This window comes from Cotesia glomerata, linkage group LG5, assembly GCF_020080835.1.
Source record: "Cotesia glomerata isolate CgM1 linkage group LG5, MPM_Cglom_v2.3, whole genome shotgun sequence".
NCBI lineage: Eukaryota > Metazoa > Arthropoda > Insecta > Hymenoptera > Braconidae > Cotesia > Cotesia glomerata.
In genome coordinates this window covers 720395-741307 of record NC_058162.1, presented here as the reverse complement: position 1 = coordinate 741307, position 20913 = coordinate 720395, and the positions used below count along the sequence as shown (strand labels likewise).

The window sequence follows — 20913 nt, the reverse complement described above, 5'->3', positions numbered from 1 at the left end:
TCTTTCAAATCTGGTTTATTGAGAATTATAAAATTATTATCCTTTAACAAAATTATAAGTTAGAATACAAAATTCAAGTAAATTTTATGAAGTGAAATTTTCATCATAAAATTAGTTTAGATAAATTAACATATATATAATATTAGGGTGTCCGTTATTTACCAATTTGGTTTTTGACTTGATAGCGAGACTTGTATTAAAATATGTAGCGTAAAAAAATTTAAGTAATACAAGTTAAAAAAAAAAAATTTAGCCATTAAAATAAAAAATGATAGTGAAGTCAGCTGACAGCTGTCAATTTAAAAAATGTTTATAACAATTAAAAAGTGCTTTAAAAAACTTTCACTAATAATTTATTTAATTTTCACATGCGGTTAGTATCTAACAGAGTGACATCTTTATGCGCACGCACATTATTTTAAACTTTATGACCAACTTCGCGCCAAACATTTCAGTCATCTTTCAGTGTTTGTTATTTAACCTCAACTTTAAGCTCTATTTATCATCTCAAGGCTTCTAAATTATGCTAAAGTTATTTAGTTCAATGAATTAACAAAAATACGGGTTTTAAATGATTATTTATTAAAAAGTTATTTACCAAAGAAGATAAAAAATTGGTTATTTAATTTAAAGATAATTGTGATGAGTGTGTTAGGCGTGTTTATTAACTTTTTTCCTTTTTTTTTTTGACAGATTTAATTAAAAGATCAACATAATAAATACACAATGGATTCGTACGTGAGTTGTATAAAAGTTCGAGGGACACGGATCCTTCCACCTGTTGTAAGTTCAATTTGCAATTAATTTTCATTAACAATTTATAGAATAAAACTAAAAAAAATAATTATTTTGGTGATTATTAAATTGCATGTTTAACAGATGACAGATGAATTGAGAGCAGAGATGAATTATTACAAGCAACTAGCTTTAGAAGTTGAAGAAAGATTATCAAGACTTGAAACTATCAGCACTGAGGAAGTTGAAGAAGAAATAGAAAATTCATTTGAAGAAGACAAACCACCAGATTCCAAAACTTCTATTTTTTATCGGCAAGAAAGTGTTACAAGCTTTACTGGTGATAGTCCAGAACAATCCAAGGGAGAGATTAATAAAATAAGCTGTGAGCAAGTAAATGATGGATGGAAAGGCCGTTCTGACGATGAGACAATAACTAATAGCACAGATGTTAATAAGTACATAAATACATCGGGTTCTTCCAAGACAGACACATCAGAAGTAGGAAAACCTTGCGTACCCAAAACTTTAGACATTATTCCTATTACAGTAGACCATAGAAATTTAATTGAAAGAAAAGCTTCATCTGACGTTGAAGAAGCTGACACTGAAGTTCCAAAATTAGTTAGACAAGGTTCCTATACACTGGAGTCACCAAGCCCAATGCTATTAGCTCACTTCCAGCAACCGGAAAATGATTACGTTCCTACTTCGACGGCTAACGGTGTTAAGCCGAGAGAATGGAGCGTTAATTATTGTAAAGTAGAGTGGACGCTTAAAGAAAAACAAGGAATTGGTGTAAAAAATAATCATCAGACGGATAATGATTTGATTGATAGACGAAATAGTATCTCTGAAGATGTTAATAAAAAAGATTATAAATTAATTGGAAAAAAGACTGATAAACAATCAAGTAGCTTAAATCACGCTGCTAAATCTGTTGATTGTATTCAATCGATGTTAACGAAAGAAAATTTTTCCAGCACTTCCAATCATCAAAGTAACATTCCTGTTGTCAGATCCAAGTCAAGCAATGCTGTTAAAAATTATTTAAATAATTTTAAAAATAGTATAGAGATTTGCAGTGTTGCTAAAATTTACGGTGCTCAAAAAGCATTTAGTAATGGAAATTCTCCAACTAGTAGAAAGAAATATGCTGACAATAAAATGACCCGGAGCTTTGAAGGTTCAAGCACTGACCAATATGATAGCCGTCCTGTTGATAAATCTAAACCGGTTGTTACATCGGAAAAATTACTTCAAGTGTTCAAAGAAATCCAAAAGACTCATCACCACCAAATGGCTCATCTTATCGCTCGGCAACAAAAAGAGCAAATTATTATGCAGCAGGAATTTGAGAAGCAGCAATTGATGCTTCTTGAGCAGCTGGAAAAAACCTGCCCTGGTATTTCTCTCCCGGCGATTATTAAGAAGATTACTACTCCAGTGGATAAATTAAAAAGATATAATTCTCCACGAGACTCTGTATCCTTGCCGAAAGATAATCAGAATCGGTCGGATAGTGAAAGCAGTCCTCTAAATGGCAGCTCTTTTGGGTCTGAGGGAAGCTTGTCAATTCATTTTACGTCTCATGATGCTTCTTTGTCGGAAAGTAAAACTAATCGTGAAAGAAGATCCAGTGTTAGTCGACAACTATTTCCATTAGAATGTAAATCTACTCATGTTCCTATTACTAATGGAGCTGTTTATGATGATCGTCATGTAAGTTCTGAATAAATAAAATTATAATTATCATTTCGACGGCCTAATTAGCAATTAGTCTAACTCCTTATTTTTTAAAGGGTGGTTTTTTAATATTTTGATGTAGCAGTAGTCTAATTATAAATTATTCGAATTATCTAAACCAAAATATTATACCTATTAAATATTAAATTTATTTTTAAAGTGATAATAAATTTTGAACTGATTGTTTTTTCGTACAAATCAAATTAGACAATTTGTTAATTAGAACGTCGATTTTTAATATTTTATTTATTTTTTTTTAGATTAAAGCTGCCACTATTATTAATGCTTATGTACGTGGTTACTTAACAAGGAGATTAATGAAGACTGAGAGAGTTATGACTTTAAAAAATACATATAGAGAAGCTTTGCATTGTATGTTAAAATTACATGTTGACGCTCCTTGGGAGTTGGCTGAATTAAATTTCCACAAACGTTTACAACATCAGGTTAAATTTTAATATTTATAACAAATTAATTAAATTAAAAAAAGTGCTTATAAAAAATTTCACACGTGAAATATTTTTATTTAATTTTTCTAAATAATTTCATTGATATAAAATTAATACAATATTATTTGAAGAATTTTTTGGACTACTTTTTGACTGATTTCTTAAAATTAAATACATAATTAATTTGTATATTAATTAATATTAATTTTTCGCAGTGCGATGCAGCATCTATGAGTATCGTCGAATTATTTTCCCAAAGTCCATCGAAAAGAATGTCTATTATATCACAAGATCGACAAGTAAAGCAAGCACGTCAACAACGACCAACTTCTGCTAAATCTTCGTATTCTTTTGCAACACAACGAACGTTAGCAAGAAAAAAATTTAAAGAGTACGGTTAAAAATAATTTATTTTCTGTAAAATTAAAGTTGTAAAAATTTAAAGATTTTTTTTTTTATTAATATTTGAAAACAAAAAAAAAACAATTATTTGTTTTTTTTTAGAATGGGAATAATAACAATGCCAGAACCAGCATCGAGAAATCGTGAACCCTGTACTGCAAGAACACGATGTCAAACTTGGACATCTAATTCAAGAGAAAAACGTTCTCCAGGATTAATAAGTAAAAAAATTTTTTTTTAACTATAAAATTTATAATTTTATAAAAAATAAAAAATTACAATTTTATAAAAAATTAAAAATTATAATTTTATTAAAAATAAAAAATTATAATTTTATAAAAAATTAAAAATTATAATTTTATAAAAAATAAATAATTATAATTAAAAAAAAAAATTAATTTCAGATCAAGGCATTAAACGTAGTACGAGTGCTGGTGCCGTCCGTAAACCTTGGCGATAATAACATCAGGTGGCTTAGTCTTATCTCAGCGAATAACTAAGTCACTTAATTAATTCCAGTACAAAATTTGATACCATCATCAATTGTTACTATCACCGTAGTGCCTGTTAACATTACATTAAAAAAAAAAAAGTCAGAGACGAAATTTTGGCGTCTCTTCGCAATTCTAATTTAAGCTTTATATAGCCTGGAGCTATTTAGTAATAACGCAACTATTTATTTACTTAATTCTTACTTTTTTTACTAACATAATAATTATCAATTTAATTAAAATAATTCCTGTGATAATTATTATTTATAAACATATTCATTAATTTTTATTTTTTTTACTTAACAATTTTAGGAATTTAATTATTAAAATCTGTTGAAAAAATCAAATTGTTCTTGCATTTGAAATATAATAATTGTAATTACATTGAAAGATTTATTTGAATTAAAAACTAATTCAAATGTTAGTTAGTGTACTGCTGAATACAATAAACGAAAGCTTTCATTATCAAAATCAAAGATTAATGAACTTTAATTACTATTCGATAAATTTATTTATATCTCTACTCACTTATAAGTACTTGTGTAAATATTTATTTATATGGTATATATACCTCGCCGGCTTTGTTGAAGTTTAATTACAGCGTAGTATAGAGTACAGAAGCCGGTAAAGTGGATAAAAAGCAAGAAAATGAATAAGTGCGGGCGAAGAGTTGTAATTACAGGTTTAGGAGTCGTCAGCCCTTTAGGAGTAGGTGCAAAAAATTCTTGGAATGCTTTATTGGCTGGAAAAAGTGGAATTGTTAAATTAAATACTCCAGAATATGAAACATTGCCATGTCGAGTCGGTAATATAACCTCTTTTTAAATTTAAAATAATAAAAAATTCATTTAAATAAATGATTTTTAATTTATTTGTCATTTGACAATTTTTGAATAAACAAATTTGTTTCAAAAACTGCATTTTTAATTTTTTTTTAATTCTTACATGTCAATTTTTTTGTTGTCACAATTTATTTGTCACCAAAATTCTTAAATTTATCAAATAAATTATTTGCTATATAAATTAATTTCAATTTAAAATAAATCATACTGAAGTTAACGGACAGCTGTCAGTTTAAAAAATTTTTATAAAAAATCAATTACAATAAAAAAATACTTTGAAAAATTTCCACTAATAATTTTATTTTGATGAAAATGAAGCTAGCCGACATTTCAAAATTTTTTATTGAAAAAATTTCAAATAAACAATTAAAAAAAAAATTTCACATGTAAAAAACTTGAAAAACTATGTGCAATTTTTTAGTACTTTCTTTTTAATTGTAATTTAATTAATAATAAAAATAAAAAATTTTTAGACGCCTGTTAACTTTAGTGTCATTTTTTTTAATTTTCACACGTGAAATTTTTTTTTTATTAAATTTTTTTGATAATAATTTAATTGCTAAAAAATAATTGTTTTGTTATTTTTATTAAACAGCTGGACAAATCCCAAAAGGCAATGCCCCGGGTTCATTAAATTTAGATGAAAAATTTTCTACCAGTGAATTAAGATCCATGTGCCCGGCCACAGCTTATGCATTGATAGCAGCTGAAGAAGCCCTTGAAGATGCCAAATGGAAACCCGACGAAGAAACACACAAAAGAGACACTGGAGTTGCTGTAGGAATAGGAATGGTTGATTTAGTTGATGTTTGCTCAATGTACGAAGCTATGAAAAAAAGTTACAGTAAAGTTAGTCCTTATTTCATACCTAGGATTTTGCCTAACATGGCAGCGGGGCAAATTAGTATTAAATATGGATTCAGGGGTCCTAATCATTCTGTTTCTACTGCATGTGCTACTGGTGCTCATGCTATTGGTGAGTAGCCAATAAAATTATTAAAAAACAGCTTATTTATTGAATTAAAAAAAAACAAATATTTTTTTAAAAATTGCACTTAAAATTATTCAAATTTTTTACAAATTAATTTTTCTTTTTATTTTTTTGTAATAATTTTTGCAATAAAAAAAATAATGTCATTAAAGTTGGCCGACGTTTTTAATTTTTTCATTTATTAAATTAAACCTAAAAAATATTTTTAAAAAATTGCACTTATAGTTTTTCAAGTTTTTTACAAATGAAAATTTTTTTTTATTTTTCTGTAATGATTTTTTCGATAAAAAAAATTCTAAAAATTTTTAGATGTCGGCTAACTTAATTTTCATTGAGTATCATGTAAATTATTTATTTTTCAGGTGATGCTTTTCGTTTTGTAAAGGGTGGAGAGACAAGTGTGATGGTTTGTGGAGCCGCTGAAGCTTGTATCAGTCCTTTAGCAATAGCTGCTTTTTGCCGATTACGAGCTCTTAGTACATCTAAGAATGATCTACCAACTGAAGCATCAAGACCATTCGACAAAGACCGTGATGGCTTTGTAATGGGTGAAGGAGCAGCTATATTAATCATAGAAGAGCTAGAACATGCGCTAGCAAGAAACGCTAACATCTACGCAGAAATATTAGGCTACGGATTATCAGGAGACGCTGCTCACTTAACAGCACCAAGTGAAGATGGAGTAGGTGCTATTTTAGCCATGGACCGAGCTTGCAAAAATGCACAAGTTGATCTTAATGACATAACTTACGTCAACGCTCATGCTACTTCTACACCTATTGGAGATGCTGTTGAACTTAAAGCTATTGAAACTCTGTTTGGAGCTTACAGTAAAAATGTCACGGTGTCTAGTACTAAGGGAGCACATGGACACTTGTTAGGAGCTGCTGGAAATCTTGAGATTGCTTTTACTATTCTTGCTATTAAAAATTCTGTTATTCCACCTACGCTTAATTTACATAATTTAGATTATTCGGGTCCACTGCAATTTGTTCCACATGTTAAAAAAAATTGGAGCTCTGTGTCCAAGAGAACTGCTTTGAAAAATGCATTTGGATTCGGTGGCACTAATGCTTCTTTGTGTTTTACGGAGTTTGTTAGATAGTATTTATTAAAATTGTTTTTTTTTTTTATGACGCTAAATTTAGCTTGAAAATTTTTTAATTTTATTTAACAAAAAAATTAGTTTTAAAAAATTGCATTTTTTGATTTTTTAAAAATTTTTACATGTCAATTTTTTTTCTAATTTTTTTTAACAAAAAAAATTGTTCCAAAAATTTATTTTTAAAAAATTGCATTTTTTAATTTTTTAAAATTTCTACTTGTCAATTTTTTTTTGCCATAATTTATTTGTTAAAAAATTAAAAAATTATCAAATATCTACTTAATTATTTTTTTATAATAAATCATGTTAAAAATTAAAAATTTTACCAAAGGTAGACTGGAATGTACTTTATTAAATCATCAGTAATTGGCCATTATTCGTTTTTTAATTTACTTCATACTTGATCTTTTTATTATACAATTATATTCATATATAAATGAAAATATTATTATATTTTTTTACTCTTTTGGCAGTAGAAACATTTAACAGCACTGCCTCGTTTATTTATAAGTAAAAAAAAAAAAAGGTTATAAATTGTTCCAAAAAAGTTAAAATTAATAATTACAATAATTGAATAAAAAGAAATTTTTAATAAAATCCACACCTATCTAATTTTTAATAAAATTTTAATTAAGCATGCTCAACGAATATCTCGCTCTTTATCTTATTATTTTGTCTCAAATTAATGTCAATGTACCAAAAAAAAAAAAATAAATAAAAAAAGAAGTTAAATTACAAAAAAAAGTAATGTCCGAAAAAATATTGAATACTCAGTGCGGAATGCCAAAATTTTTATAATGACTGCACAACATTGCAAAACGGTGTCGTAAATTTTTTCGAAGTTCCAATCGTTTTTCAGACACTTGACACATACGAGATTTAAATTCTTGCACTTCTTCTACAGGAATATAACTTTCAGTGCCTTCATTATCTGATGAATGTGAGTCCTATTGATAAAAATAAATTATTGTAAGTAAGGTTAAAGATCCAGTTATTGACACTTGCAATTTTATTCTAATTAAAAAATTATCTTTTTTATCAAAAGAATAGGAAAAATTTTCTCATTACATAATTAAGAAATGACCTTGTATCTTGTGAACTATTGATAATTTTAAAGATATAAGCTCATCCTGATGTTACACTCATCAAGAGCTTTCATTTGAGTACCCACATCAATTTTTCATATATTTATATATATTATATATATGTATGTATGAAAAATATATCAAAAATGCATGTGGGTACTCAAATAAAAGCTCTTGATGAGTGTAACATCGGGATAAGCTTATATCTTTAAAAACGTCTTTAGTTAAGAAAGTACAGTGCAATTTAACAAATATCTTGTGAAATATTGACATTTTTAAAGATATAAGCTCATCCCGACATTAGACTCATCGAGACCTTTCATTTGAGTACCCACATCAATTTTTAATATATTTATATATATATATATATATATATATATATATATATATATATATATATATATATATATATATATATATATATATATATATATGTATATATGAAAAATATATCAAAAATGCATGTGGGTACTCAAATGAAAGCTTTTGATGAATATAACATCGGAATGAGCTTATATCTTTAAAAATATCATTAGTTAAGAAAGTACAGTGCAATTTAACAAAAGCCCTTTTTTTTAAATAAATAAAATTGCAAGTGTCAAAACTAGGCTAATAATTAAATATTTATAATTAATGTTAGATAAAATATAATTTAAAAAATAAATAACTACCTCTAACATTTGAGTAAGAGTTAATCCTTGTTCTCCTAATAATGAAACACCGAGTCTGGAATGATCCAGTTTGTCCCAAGGTCTATTATCAGGGCAGTCTCCATCGTGGCTACAACAGCCCTCGCTACACGCGACCTCAGATCCTTCTGGTGTACTTGGCAGAGATGAGCTACTAACGTTATGCTCAGACGAATAACCGCAGTCTTGAGATGGCTCACTTGATGCACGGCTCATAATCTCTCGTAACTTGAGTTCGTAACGTTTGTTAAAGTCCACCCATTTCAATAAATCCTCTTCTGGAAGAGTTTTTCCACCTTGACGTAAATGCCATTTTCCATCATCACGTTTTTCAAAAAATTCCTCGTAACATGAACACATATCATGTGGATCTTCTTCACAGAATTTACATGGGTTTTCATCTTTTTCTTTTTCTTTAGTTATTACATCTTTAATTTGTTCCACCTTCGGCTGAGTTAACTTTCGTGATGAATTTTTACTTCGGAATGTTGAAGATTGGCTTTGAGTTTGTTTTTTATTGTCACTATTTTTAGTTTTTTTTAGGCAATCAGGACATTTACACGTAGGTTGTCCTTTATTCTTTGGATCCAAAATTTGAAGCTAAAATTTAATTTTATTTATTATCAAAAAATTTCAATATAAATAACAAAAAAAAAATAAAAATTCACCTTATGGCGATCATTATTTTGAGTCGTTGGTTTAGATTCTGTACAAATGCAATCATTTCCTTTACCTTTTTCTTTCGAACACTAAAATATAACAAATATTATATAATTATCGATACTTATATCACTAAAAAATTAATTTTTATCAATTTAAAACTTACTTCACAATTATTTTCTTTTTCTTCAGTATTTTCATATTTGCGTTCCTTCTTTTTCTTCCTCTTAAGGCGTAATTTCTCTCGACGTTGCTGCTTTAGTAATTCTTCTCGAGTAAGTTCCTCATATAGAAGCTCTAATTGAGAAATCCCCTGTTTTTCTTCAACAGCCATTTGAAAATTACGCGACAGTGCGTCAATAGCAACAGCAGCAAATACACGGCAAATTGTTTCTTCTTCTTTCAAACGTCGATGAATACGATGAAGTCTGTTAGCAACGCAGATTCCAAGACAAGTAAGTACTTCTTCTTGGGCAATTTCTAATGTTTTAGCATGACGCTCTCTAAAAAAAAAATCATTCAATTTTTTATCTTAATAAAAATTTAATTTAATTTAATACTCTAGATACATAATTAAGAAATGACCTTGTATCTTGTGAACTATTAACATTTTTAAAGATATAAGCTCATCCCGATGTTATACTCACCGAGACCTTTCATTTGAGTACCCACATCAATTTTTCATATCTTTCATATATTTATATATATTATATATATGTATATATGAAAAATATATCGAAAATGCATGTGGGTACTCAAATGAAAGCTCTTGATGAATGTAATATCGGGATGAGCTTATATCTTTAGAAACGTCAATAGTTAAGAAAGTACAGTGCAATTTAACATAATTAAGAAACGACCTTGTATATTGTGATCTATTGACATTTTTAAAGATATAAGCTCATCTCGATGTTACATTCATCAAGACCTTTCATTTGAGTACCCACATTAATTTTTCATATATTTTATATATATATATACATATATGAAAAATATATCAAAAATGCATATGGGTACTCAAATGAAAGCTCTTAATGGGTGTAACATCAAGATGAGCTTATATCTTTAGAAACGTCAATAGTTAAGAATGTACAGTGCAATTTAACAAATATCTTGTGAACTATTGACATTTCTGAAGATATAAGCTCATCTCAACATTACATTCATCGGGACCTTTCATTTGAGTACCCACATCAATTTTTCATATATTTCATATATTTATATATATGATATATATGTATATATGAAAAATATATCAAAAATGCATGTGGGTACTCAAATGAAAGGTCTTGATGAGTGTAACATCGAGATGAGCTTATATTTTTAAAAACGTCAATAGTTAAGAAAGTACAGTGCAATTTAACAAAAGTCATTATTTAATAAAGCAAAATTTTATTTATTTATAGTTCACAAGTTACGGCAATCACATAGTGACTGCAAGGTTGCTATATTTAATTTAATTATTAAATTTATTAATTAAAAAATAAAAATTCTTACCGGCCCATTACTTCTGGCTGCGCACGTCCAATTAAGTCAGTAATGTACTCCGTATTAGTAGATAAATGAACATGATTGTCAGGAGTACAACGTTTAATATCTTTGTATAAAGCAGCTATATATCCTTTTTCCTTCGAAGGATTAGGTTCCGAGGTAAGAAGAGTCGAAGCTAACAAAACTTTTGTACGACATTCCCCACAAAACCTATGTTTTCGTAAATAGGTTTCTAAAGTAGCTTCCAGAGTATCCGTTTCAATGAGAGTTACTTCTTGACGGCACGGTGACTTCATTACATCCCATGCTTCTTTCCATGCATTTGCTGGGGGTCTCATACGTTGAATATCCATCGAATGCAAAGCACAACGAAGTGATTTTTTATTTCGTGGTTGGCGTTCTACTAAATTGTGTAATCGATCACTAAAAATAAATTACTCATCAAAATTAAGTATTTTTATTTTTCAGACAATAGAACCTATTGATTCTAATGCGGAGCTTCAAGTTCTTGGAATTAGAAGTGATAGCAATCAATCTCTCCCATCCCCACTAATAAACAACTCATATAAATTCATGAACTATTTTTTTCATTTTATTTATCTATAAATTCTTATAATAAACCAATGCTAATTTATATGAGAAGAGTTTAATCTACGAGTTATAATCATTTCAGTTACTCAGCGTATCCACTTACAGTGATATTGTTATCATTCAATTAAATTACATACATTAAAGTCTATTTATAATCAAAGTGAACTATATTTAAATATTTAAATTAAAAAAAAAATAAGATAAAAATTAAAAAAAAAAATTAAATAAATTATTTAAATTTTAAAAACAAAAAAAAAATTTTATTAATTTTATTTTAAAAATAAAAAAACTTTTTGTAAATTATTGAACTTTGTACCGATAAATTTTTGTAAATAATAAAATTAAATTTATTTAATAATTAATAATAATAATAATAATAATCACTTTATAATTAATAATTATTATTACTTAATAATAATTAATAATAATAATTATTACTTAATAATTAATAATAATAATTATTACTTCATAAATAATAAAATAATTAATTACCTATGACCTTGAAGCATAGTACAAAGCAATCTTGGAGATTGTAAACTTTTTTCAGAGATAGTCAAAATTCCTTCTGGAGTCACGATCAACGGATCCAGTGCTTGATGACCTGATCCCATCAGTTCAAAAAATAATCTTTCAACGCTAAAAAAAATTTATGCAGATCAATTAGACAGTGTTATAAAAAAATATCAGTTTGATAAAAAAAAAAATAAATAAATAAATATTGTTATAATAATAAAGTTAGCCGACGTTTTTAATTTAATTGTTAAATAGGAACAAAAAAATATTTTTTAAAAATTGCACTTAAAGTTTTTCACAAATGAAAATTTTTTAAAATTATTTTGTAATAAAAAAAAAAATTCTAAAAATTTTTAGATGTCGACTAACTTTATTTTCATAATATTGTTAATTATTCAGCAAACCTTCTTCGGCAACCAACACAGGGCACAGTCTGGCTCAAAATAGATAACATATCCTTATGGGTAACCTTAAACGAAGCCTTGACTTCTTCTTCAGTTAACATTTCTAATTTTCTCATAAATTCTTCAAGTTGTTTTCCTTTAGCCAAAGGACTCTCATTGATGTACCCTAGGTTGTTTAAGTCCATGATCATCTAATACAATAAATATTTATTGTCACCTTTAAATTTAACTAAATATTATTGTAATCAATAATAATTGACCAACAAAAATGATATATTAGTCAATTTTTTAAAATAAGAAGAAAGATTTTGAATAGAATTAAATTTATTGAAGAATTTTATAAAAATTAGCATGTGATATTTTTGAATATTTTTAAAAATAAAAAAATGAAAAATTAAAATAAAAATCTAATGATTTGAAATTGGAGTTTTAATTTTTTACGCCATTATGGATTAGATAAATCTGTCAGGTTATGTCGTTTATAATAATTAATTTTTATACAAATTTAAAAATATTTTATAGATTATTAGATGATTATAATAAATTTAAAAAATTTAAATGGAATTAAAATACTTACAGTTAAAGTTTCGTCAACAATCAAGGGCATTTGTCGTTGCGTCAAATTGACCGGTTGGTCACACCGCCATATATCCACAAGTTTTGCCATTATAAACAAATAATTAGTTATTTAATTATATTATTTATAAATAACTGTACAATAATGCTGACTAAAGTGAGAGGCAGTTGATTTATTGTTGATAATCTTTGATTATTTGTTAACGTTATGTCACAATAAAAAATAACAAAAAACAAATAGAACACGTATCACTCGTCTGCCATTTGCAATATAAAAAAATAAGTCTTACTAAGAACTAAAAACGATGATGTCGATAGACGCGCCTTAACCGAAAAATTTACGGTATTATTTTAAATTAACAATTGTTCATGAATAATAAAACTACAAGCTTATCATTTATCAACAATTACTCACTGTTTATTGTTACAATCAAACACTCGACTGTTTTTACTTTTACTGTTGGAATAAAATTATATATTGTGTGTTACTAATACAAATTTTTTAAATAATTAGAATTGTTGCTATGAAATTCAAAAAATTAAAAAAAAATATTAGAGTGAAGTTAGCTCAGCTGTCAATTTTTTTTTATTTTATAACAAATCAATAACAATTAAAAAAATGTTTCCATAATTTCTACTGACTTTATTTTCACTTGTGAAATTTAATTTTTTTCATTATAATTTAATTGTTTTAAACTATAAAAAAATTTCTAATACTTGTCAACTTTATTGTCATAAAAAAATATGTTTAATAATTTTGAAAAAATTATTAAAAAAACATTTTAAAATTTTGATAATTTATTTTATTGAAAAATAATTTTTAAAAAATTAAAATAAAAATTTTCACATGTAGAAAATTTTAAAAATTATCCGTGGAATTTTTTAAAAATAGTTTTTTAGTTCTAATTTTTAATTTAAAAAAAAATAAAAAATTTTTCAGTGTCAGCTAACTTAATTTTCATATTTTTTTTATTAAAAAAAATAAATATTCAGTGAATTAAATTAAAACTTTTCTAGATTCGACTGAATAAAAGACTAAAATATCTGGTGCTAATATAGTAATTTATTTTAAAGCAACAAATTTACAGGATAAAATTCATACTTGTACTCCAAAAAAAAAAAAGATAAATTATAACAAAAATGCAAAATGTACAATCCTACAAAATTCAACATATCTTTAAATAAGAATCAGAAGCCCCTAAAAAAATTACCTTTAACAATTGTCATCTTTAAATAAATCCTAATTTTAAGAAATGCATGATTCACAGTGAAAGTAAATAATTATATTTGAGTAGTAATTGGGTTTACAGTATCTTTACGAATAATTTTATGTTCATAGGGCATAAGAAATATTGTTGTTATCATTTCTCAGAAATCTTATTTTTTATTGGCGAATAAACGAATTATCGTTGGACTGGAGGTCCCATGCCCATTCCGGGGCCCATATGCATTGCAGCACTCGGTCCCAGAAGTGCTTGCTTCTGTTGTGAACGCTGCATCTCCTCCATTTGGGCTCTTTCAATTTCAATTATTATTGGAGCGAAGATGATTGCTGAAGTGCTGAACATTATCCACGTTGCGGAGCAAGAAAACTTATAGAGTGCTGTAATATTAAAGATTGTTGACTTAAAAAAAATTTAGTTACTCTTTATTATTAAAAATTATTGCATAACAATCAAGTAATAGAATCTATCAATAGTTAAAAAATTGATTAATGTAATATTAATTGCGATAAAAATTTATATTAAAATTAACTTGATAATATTTTTATTTTAATTAACAAATAAATTTTTTCTGAAAAATTATTTTTAATTTTTCTTTTTTTGCTATAATTTATTTGTTAAAAAAAATTCTAAAAATTATTAAATACTTGCTAAATTTATTTTTAATAATTAAAATAAATGGTAATTTATTAAGTTACTTTACCTTTGAGACGAGATGTTAAACAAAATCCTAAATTATACCCGAAATTACGAATTTCTTCTGGAAACATTTCTGTCAACCCAATAAGTCTTTCCGTAAGACTTTCATCCTGTAATAATTACAAAAATTACAATATTAATTAATATTTTAAAAAATTAATTCCGGCATGCAGTAATATTAGTAAGGTTAATTATTATAAATCTCAAAATATAAAAATTAAAACCTGTCACTTGTAATAAAAATTTTAAAATTACAATCAAAATACTAAAATCTTTTTAGATAGTAAAAATGTAAAAAAATATTTAAAAAATAATTTATAAAATTACATCTTCCTCCTCTTCATCAGGCAGGATGGATTTAACTTCTGGAGAACGAATATCACTGCTACCCATTCCGCTGTCAGTGAGATCAAGCTCTTCAATAGTCGCCATATAAAAAAAGTTACTAATTAATGTATTTATTTAATTAAACTGATAATAGTGGACTGAGATTATTCACTGAAAGTATTTTAATTTTAATTCTATAAAAAAATAATTGATTCTCACACGCGTGGAGAGAGAACAGAAACCATTATCCTCGGACTTTTAGTTTTCTTAACCTTAACTAGACTGAGCTGAGTGTTACTTTCAGCGGGAGTATTTAAATTTATTTAGTTTGTGTGCTTACCTGAATTTTTTAATAATTATTTAAATTTTAAAACAAAAATTATTTATTGCTGGAAATGGCAATTATTAAATTGTTCATTACAAATGACATTTACGATTGTCAATTTATTAATAAACAAATTTTTTTATCAAAAAAAAAGTTTTTATTGAAAAAAATGATAAAAAAAAAATCAAAATAAAAATTTGACATGTAGAAAATTTGAAAAAATTTTTTTTTTCCAATAATTTATTATTACAAAAATTTTTTATAAAAAATTATTCCAAAGTTTTTCGATATTTTCCTTGAATCCAAACTCGATACATTTTCAATTGTTTACCACGATTGACTTGTAATCGCCTATCAACAATATTTTGCTCTTCTTTGAAATTACATCCTTCAAATAAACCCTGGAGATTTTCTTGCGTAAAAAAATAAACCTGTGTACCATCTCCTCTAGCATAAAAATTGTCACCAAGACATTGGCCTTTTTTGAATCTCAGTTGAGCCAAGTCATATCTCCCATAATCTCTAAAAAGAACTAATCCTCCGGGTTTTAAATAACGATGAATTTGTTTGACTACATGAATTTGCCTAGAAAAAAAAATAATTATAATACTAGTCATATTTTATATTATATATACATAAGTAGCTATACATACTTGTCTGGTTTAATCGCAGAAAGAACAAATATCAACAAGACAATATCTAAACTATTGGGTTCAAAAGGCACATCCCAGTCATCTTGACTAATATCCAACACAAATGCTTTACAGCGTGATTCATTATACTCTTTATGTGTTTTTAATATATCTATAGCAACAGACGAAAAATCACATCCGTACAAATAAACTTTTGGATTTGAATTATAAGCAAGAATTGGAAAAATAGTATTCCCAACTCCACAGCCAATTTCTAGAATTCTTTGTTCAGTCAATGAATTTTCTTCCAACTCTTTTTCATCGGTATTTTCTTTTTTTCTTTCTGATTCAACCTTCTCAGGTACACTGAGATCATCTTTTACTTTGTACGGAGCTAATTCAGGAAATTCAGTGAATAACCAATGTCTGTCTTTGAAAAATCTGTTCTGATGAATTCCATAAAATTTATCCCAATTTTTACTTGCCTCTATTCCATACAATTCAAGTTCTTTTTCGGAAGCTGTAATTACTGAATTTTGTGCTACTTTTTCCTGTGCTAATTTTTGTTGCTCATCATCCCATTTAACATTGTCCCTAAAAAAAAAAAAAAAAAAAAAAATATGTATACATATAATTAATAATTAGTAATAAATTAATTAATTCAAGTAGTTGTGGACCAAAGATTTTTGTCAATTTTTTAATTTTCAACTCAGCCTTAAAAATTAGGTAGAATATTTAATGTAGAATTTTCTTAGCAATAATCAAAATTAAAAAAAAAAACGTGTACTTAATAAATTTATAAAAATTAATACCATGCATTATGTTGAAATACATTGTCTTCTTTTTTTAGTACTCTATTTCCAAATTGCGGGCGTGATTGTTTATTATTTTCACTCTCTGCCATTTTAATTTATAAATAATTAAAATATGGACTCCAAAGTACTATTTGATGCACGTGCTTCTGTGACTTTATCAACTCTACTCCGATTTGTCGGTAACTGAAAATATTATTCGTTAGTTTGGACATGAACCAATTCATACCGGCAAATATTTTTTCAATAAAAAAAAAAATTGATTTTTTTTTATCAATTACAACTTTACAAAAAAATAAAAAAAAAAAATATCAAAATTTAAAAATTTTTTTTAAAATTCATTAAAATCTTGTTAAATTTTTTTAGATATAAATTATGCAATTAGAGTTATTGAAGGATATGAAAAGTAGTACTCTCCTCCATTTATACCTCTAGATGCCCACATATATAGTTCCCAGGGGAACAATCGATAAACTTATATCTTCTTCGTCTATCTTCTCTCTCTCACTACACCTTTGCTCAATCTCTCTTTCAGTACTTTGTATGTCTGTACTATCTATAATATGTCTTGTACCTTACCCTTATTAAACAAAATTATTTTACACGTTAAACTATAAGAAATAGTATTTAAAATGATTTGAAGGATTAAGTATTTAAAATTATTAAAAATTAAATTAAAGCTAGAGATTGTTTTTTAATAATTTTTTTTTAATTAATTCATATAAAAATCATATAAAAAAATTATTAATTAAATTATAAATAAATTATGTAGAGATATTTTTGATTAAATAGAATAATTTTTCAGAGCAAAAAGATAAAAATTTATAAAAGAGCGAAAATGGGAGAGTTACGCGTTATTGAACGGGCTATAATATTTCTACAAAGCGCAAACGAGAGCAACCACCCCGAAGAGTAATAGAAACAGAGAAACATGAGTAGAGGATAAAATTTTCTGTATATTTTACATACATCTCAATCTCCTCCAGCAATCTCGCGTCAATAAACTTGAATGTATTTAGATAATTAATAGATAAAATAAAAATTATTAATTTAAGTTAATTATTTGAAAAAGTCCGGTAAATAATAATGGTAATGAAAAAATTGGGGAAAAAAAAAAATAAAAGTAAGTTTTTCTTTGTTCCAATTGAATCCCTAACGTCCTCTCTCGTCCTAGACAACCTCACGGGATTTTTTCTGTCTGGCAGAGAGGGAAGATCGTCTCCGAGGGTGAAAAAGGCCCGCCCCGTCTGCTGTGTTTGCCCGATGTATACCATTAAAATGGGAAAGACATAGTGAGTGAAAGAGAGGAAAGATACGAGACGTAGGAACCTGACGTCGACGATGCTGAAATGGGATTGGATGTAGCATGGTGGTGTTAGTAGAATGGATGGTGGTGGTCGACTGGGGTAGTTCACCCTCGCGCAGGAACGCGAGGGTCCAAAGATCGTTCGGTCGATGACCCCAAAGTTCAGAATTCACAGCTTTCTTTTTTATCATACATATCCACTAATATTTTTTCTCCCACACCGATTTTCCTCTTTTAATTTTATATACATTACAATAGTTACTTTTTCATCGTCTGCAACAAAATATATTTAACATTTAATTTATTTTTAGTCTGAAAGTATAATTAAAATATTAATTAGTATGTGAGTAGAGCAGCTCTTTCACTAAATAAATATATACATCATACATATTGTATCAATTCTCTTAATTAAAGAATAGATATATAATTAATGTAGATATAGATGGTTAATAACGGATAAAATAAGAAGAAATAATTTACATACAGGTACAAGATTATAAAAAAAAATTTTTAATTGATAATTTTTTTTTTAATGTGATAATAAATAAAAAATTTGAAAAAATAAAAATAATTTTTTTAATAAATTTATAGATTTTTCGGCTGCCCAATTTCAAAACACAGTAAATCATAATTTTAAGATTTTTTCAAATTTTTCTTATTAAAAAAAGTTTGCGCGCCAAATTGTTAGAAAATTTGATTTATGAATAGAAAATACTTGAATATAAATATTTTTAAGAAAAAATACTTGAAATTAAGGTCTAAAAGTTATAAGAAATGCAGCAATACTAAATGACATTAAAGTTAGCAGTCACTTGACTATTTTTTAATTTTTTTTAACAATTAAATTTATTCCAAAAAATTATTTTTACTAAATTGCAATTTTAATTTTTACATCTCAATTTTTTTTTCTAATTTTTTTTACCATAATTTACTTGTTACAAAAATTCTTAAAATTATCAATCCGCTAAATTAATTTTCATCAAAAATCAGGTATAAAAATTTTGCAGTTACTGTGTTTAAAAATTGGGCAGCTGTTTTTGGTAACTAAATAAATTTTTTTAGTATTAAGTTAAAAATATTCCAACTGAGTAGACTAAAACAGCTTAAAGTATATCCATATGCTTATCTATTAATAATCCATAGATTTAGTTTATAATAAATTTACGAAAATATCGATCATCATTGACATCTGATGACGTACGTTCTGTACCTATAGCTAAACGCTACAACCAAGAATTCGTTAAATACATTATAAAAAAATATGTATCGATTAAAAGAGTGTTTCATTTATTTGGCTTCTTTATGCGAGATTAAATTTTAGCTGTACTGATTGTGAAGTATAAAAATGAAGACAAAAAAAAATAGTTATTTTATAATTTTCAGATACATACAGCTTGTGTAATTAAATTTGTAGCCAAAGAACTAGAAAACTAGAGAGAGAGAGAGAGAGATAGGCATGTCTAAATTCTATTTATAGATAAACAGTTTACTAACCGGTAAGTAATTGACCGACCAGCCTTGACTTAACGTTGACCTAGCCACAATACAAACTCTGCATTACAATTTATCAAAAATATCTCTAAAAAATTTTTCTTCTATCTTTATATGAAAAATAAGATGTAGAGAAACTATGTTAAGTGTAAAGCAGATCAGCTTCAATAAATATAATTGGTTCTCAAGGACAAAGAGAGTCTAGTATATCATTTCGTCTAGACTGAATGCAGTGACTGTTTTTTTCCCAATATATTTGATACTAAAAAAAAGAATGATGATGTAATGTAATATAAGCGACAAATTGATTACCGAGGACAAACTTGAAGGTGATGAACGTATGCTGGGGGAAGGAGTGCATAAAGAGGCCAACGGCCTTGACCTTGTCCGTGAGTAACGTGTCGTGTCGAAGAGTTTAAGGAATAAGAGTACGAGGACGTAGAGGAGAAGAAGAATCAGAAGCTTGAGTAGGATGGGCGAGCAATTTAGACAAGACCTGCAGTTTTTAAATCAATAAGCATCATTAAATTTATTTATTTTAACTTTTTTACTACATTTCACTCACCTCCATTCATCACATCGAGACGTTTAAGCCTGCGTAACTATTCCTAGTTAAAAAAAACAAGATCGATACGTGACAGAGAATTTTATAAATTTTTTTCATGGCATACAATGACGCTGCTGAAAAAAGAATAGATCAAAAGTACAGAATATATCATCAGTATTATTTTGCGGGGGTGAATTATCTATCTCTCGTCCCCTCTTTATTAACATCAGCTTACCAACATTCGTCATTGTTATTATTATTATTATTATTTATTTATTTATTTATCATCACCGCGCGGCGCTGCAGTCGTCATTGCCAACCTTTAAATATAAAATTTATTATCAGAGTACTTAATTTTATCTATTTTATCTCACTCAAGCTTACAGAGTCAGCTTAGCTTAATAATATCATCCTTCATTGAACTATTTAGGTATGTACATACAGCGGAGAGGAGTGACGGGCGCGGTCATCGTTCCACGGGTATTTCATCACACTGAAGTCAGCTGACATTAAAAATTTTTTTATTATTTTATAGCAATTAATTGATTATAAAAAAATGTAATAAAAAAATTATAAATGTGAAAAATTATTAGTGGAATTTTTTAAAATCATGTTTTTAATTGTAATTAATTTATTGTAATATTTAAAAAATTGACAGCTGTCAGCTAACTTCAGTATCATTGTATTTTCAATGCAGCGTAAGCTTTTGGTATTGGTTGGTTTGGCGAAGCCACTTACCAGTGGCGCCGCGGCGCGGTCATTACAAAGAGTTTGGCTAAAG

At 26.9% G+C, this 20913-nt stretch overlaps 5 protein-coding genes across 12 annotated transcripts; 2 read left to right on the top strand and 3 right to left on the bottom strand.

Moving 5' to 3' along the window:
- Nucleotides 1–394: 394 nt before the first annotated feature.
- LOC123265332 lies at nt 395–4064 on the top strand. 4 transcript variants are annotated; one of them, XM_044729033.1, is made up of 7 exons: nt 395–467; nt 694–783; nt 880–2460; nt 2745–2927; nt 3146–3321; nt 3435–3553; nt 3737–4064. In XM_044729033.1, the coding sequence occupies exons 2-7, from the start codon at nt 727–729 to the stop codon at nt 3790–3792; spliced, it is 2172 nt and encodes a 723-aa protein (XP_044584968.1). In that variant the 5' UTR covers nt 395–467; nt 694–726; the 3' UTR covers nt 3793–4064. The 4 variants fall into 4 exon arrangements, with proteins under 4 accessions (XP_044584968.1, XP_044584965.1, XP_044584966.1 ...); XM_044729030.1 differs by lacking the exon at nt 395–467 and adding an exon at nt 474–589 and having other exon boundaries at nt 880–2457; nt 2742–2927; XM_044729031.1 differs by lacking the exon at nt 395–467 and adding an exon at nt 474–589.
- Nucleotides 4065–4390: 326 nt separating this feature from the next.
- Nucleotides 4391–6801, top strand: LOC123265578 (3-oxoacyl-[acyl-carrier-protein] synthase, mitochondrial). The gene is made up of 3 exons (XM_044729358.1): nt 4391–4628; nt 5261–5641; nt 6019–6801. The coding sequence occupies exons 1-3, from the start codon at nt 4472–4474 to the stop codon at nt 6759–6761; spliced, it is 1281 nt and encodes a 426-aa protein (XP_044585293.1). The 5' UTR covers nt 4391–4471; the 3' UTR covers nt 6762–6801.
- Nucleotides 6802–7093: 292 nt separating this feature from the next.
- On the bottom strand, nt 7094–13202 carry LOC123265262 (gametogenetin-binding protein 2-like). Its single transcript, XM_044728946.1, has 8 exons — nt 12772–13202; nt 12195–12385; nt 11770–11913; nt 10693–11109; nt 9362–9698; nt 9204–9284; nt 8518–9135; nt 7094–7708 (listed from the first exon to the last, which is right to left on the bottom strand). Exons 1-8 carry the CDS (start codon nt 12859–12861, stop codon nt 7532–7534), a joined length of 2055 nt encoding a protein of 684 aa, XP_044584881.1. The 5' UTR covers nt 12862–13202; the 3' UTR covers nt 7094–7531.
- Nucleotides 13203–13813: 611 nt separating this feature from the next.
- On the bottom strand, nt 13814–15272 carry LOC123265544 (mitochondrial import receptor subunit TOM22 homolog). Its single transcript, XM_044729346.1, has 3 exons — nt 15020–15272; nt 14697–14802; nt 13814–14373 (listed from the first exon to the last, which is right to left on the bottom strand). The coding sequence occupies exons 1-3, from the start codon at nt 15122–15124 to the stop codon at nt 14174–14176; spliced, it is 411 nt and encodes a 136-aa protein (XP_044585281.1). The 5' UTR covers nt 15125–15272; the 3' UTR covers nt 13814–14173.
- Nucleotides 15273–15598: 326 nt separating this feature from the next.
- Nucleotides 15599–20244, bottom strand: LOC123265349 (tRNA N(3)-methylcytidine methyltransferase METTL2). 5 transcript variants are annotated; one of them, XM_044729067.1, is made up of 6 exons: nt 20151–20244; nt 19898–20081; nt 17218–17368; nt 16789–16974; nt 15998–16570; nt 15599–15929 (listed from the first exon to the last, which is right to left on the bottom strand). In XM_044729067.1, exons 4-6 carry the CDS (start codon nt 16878–16880, stop codon nt 15614–15616), a joined length of 981 nt encoding a protein of 326 aa, XP_044585002.1. In that variant the 5' UTR covers nt 16881–16974; nt 17218–17368; nt 19898–20081; nt 20151–20244; the 3' UTR covers nt 15599–15613. The 5 variants fall into 5 exon arrangements, with proteins under 5 accessions (XP_044585002.1, XP_044585004.1, XP_044585003.1 ...); XM_044729069.1 differs by having other exon boundaries at nt 17202–17368; nt 20151–20241; XM_044729068.1 differs by lacking the exon at nt 17218–17368 and adding an exon at nt 19589–19847 and having other exon boundaries at nt 19909–20081; nt 20151–20241.
- Nucleotides 20245–20913: the final 669 nt, after the last annotated feature.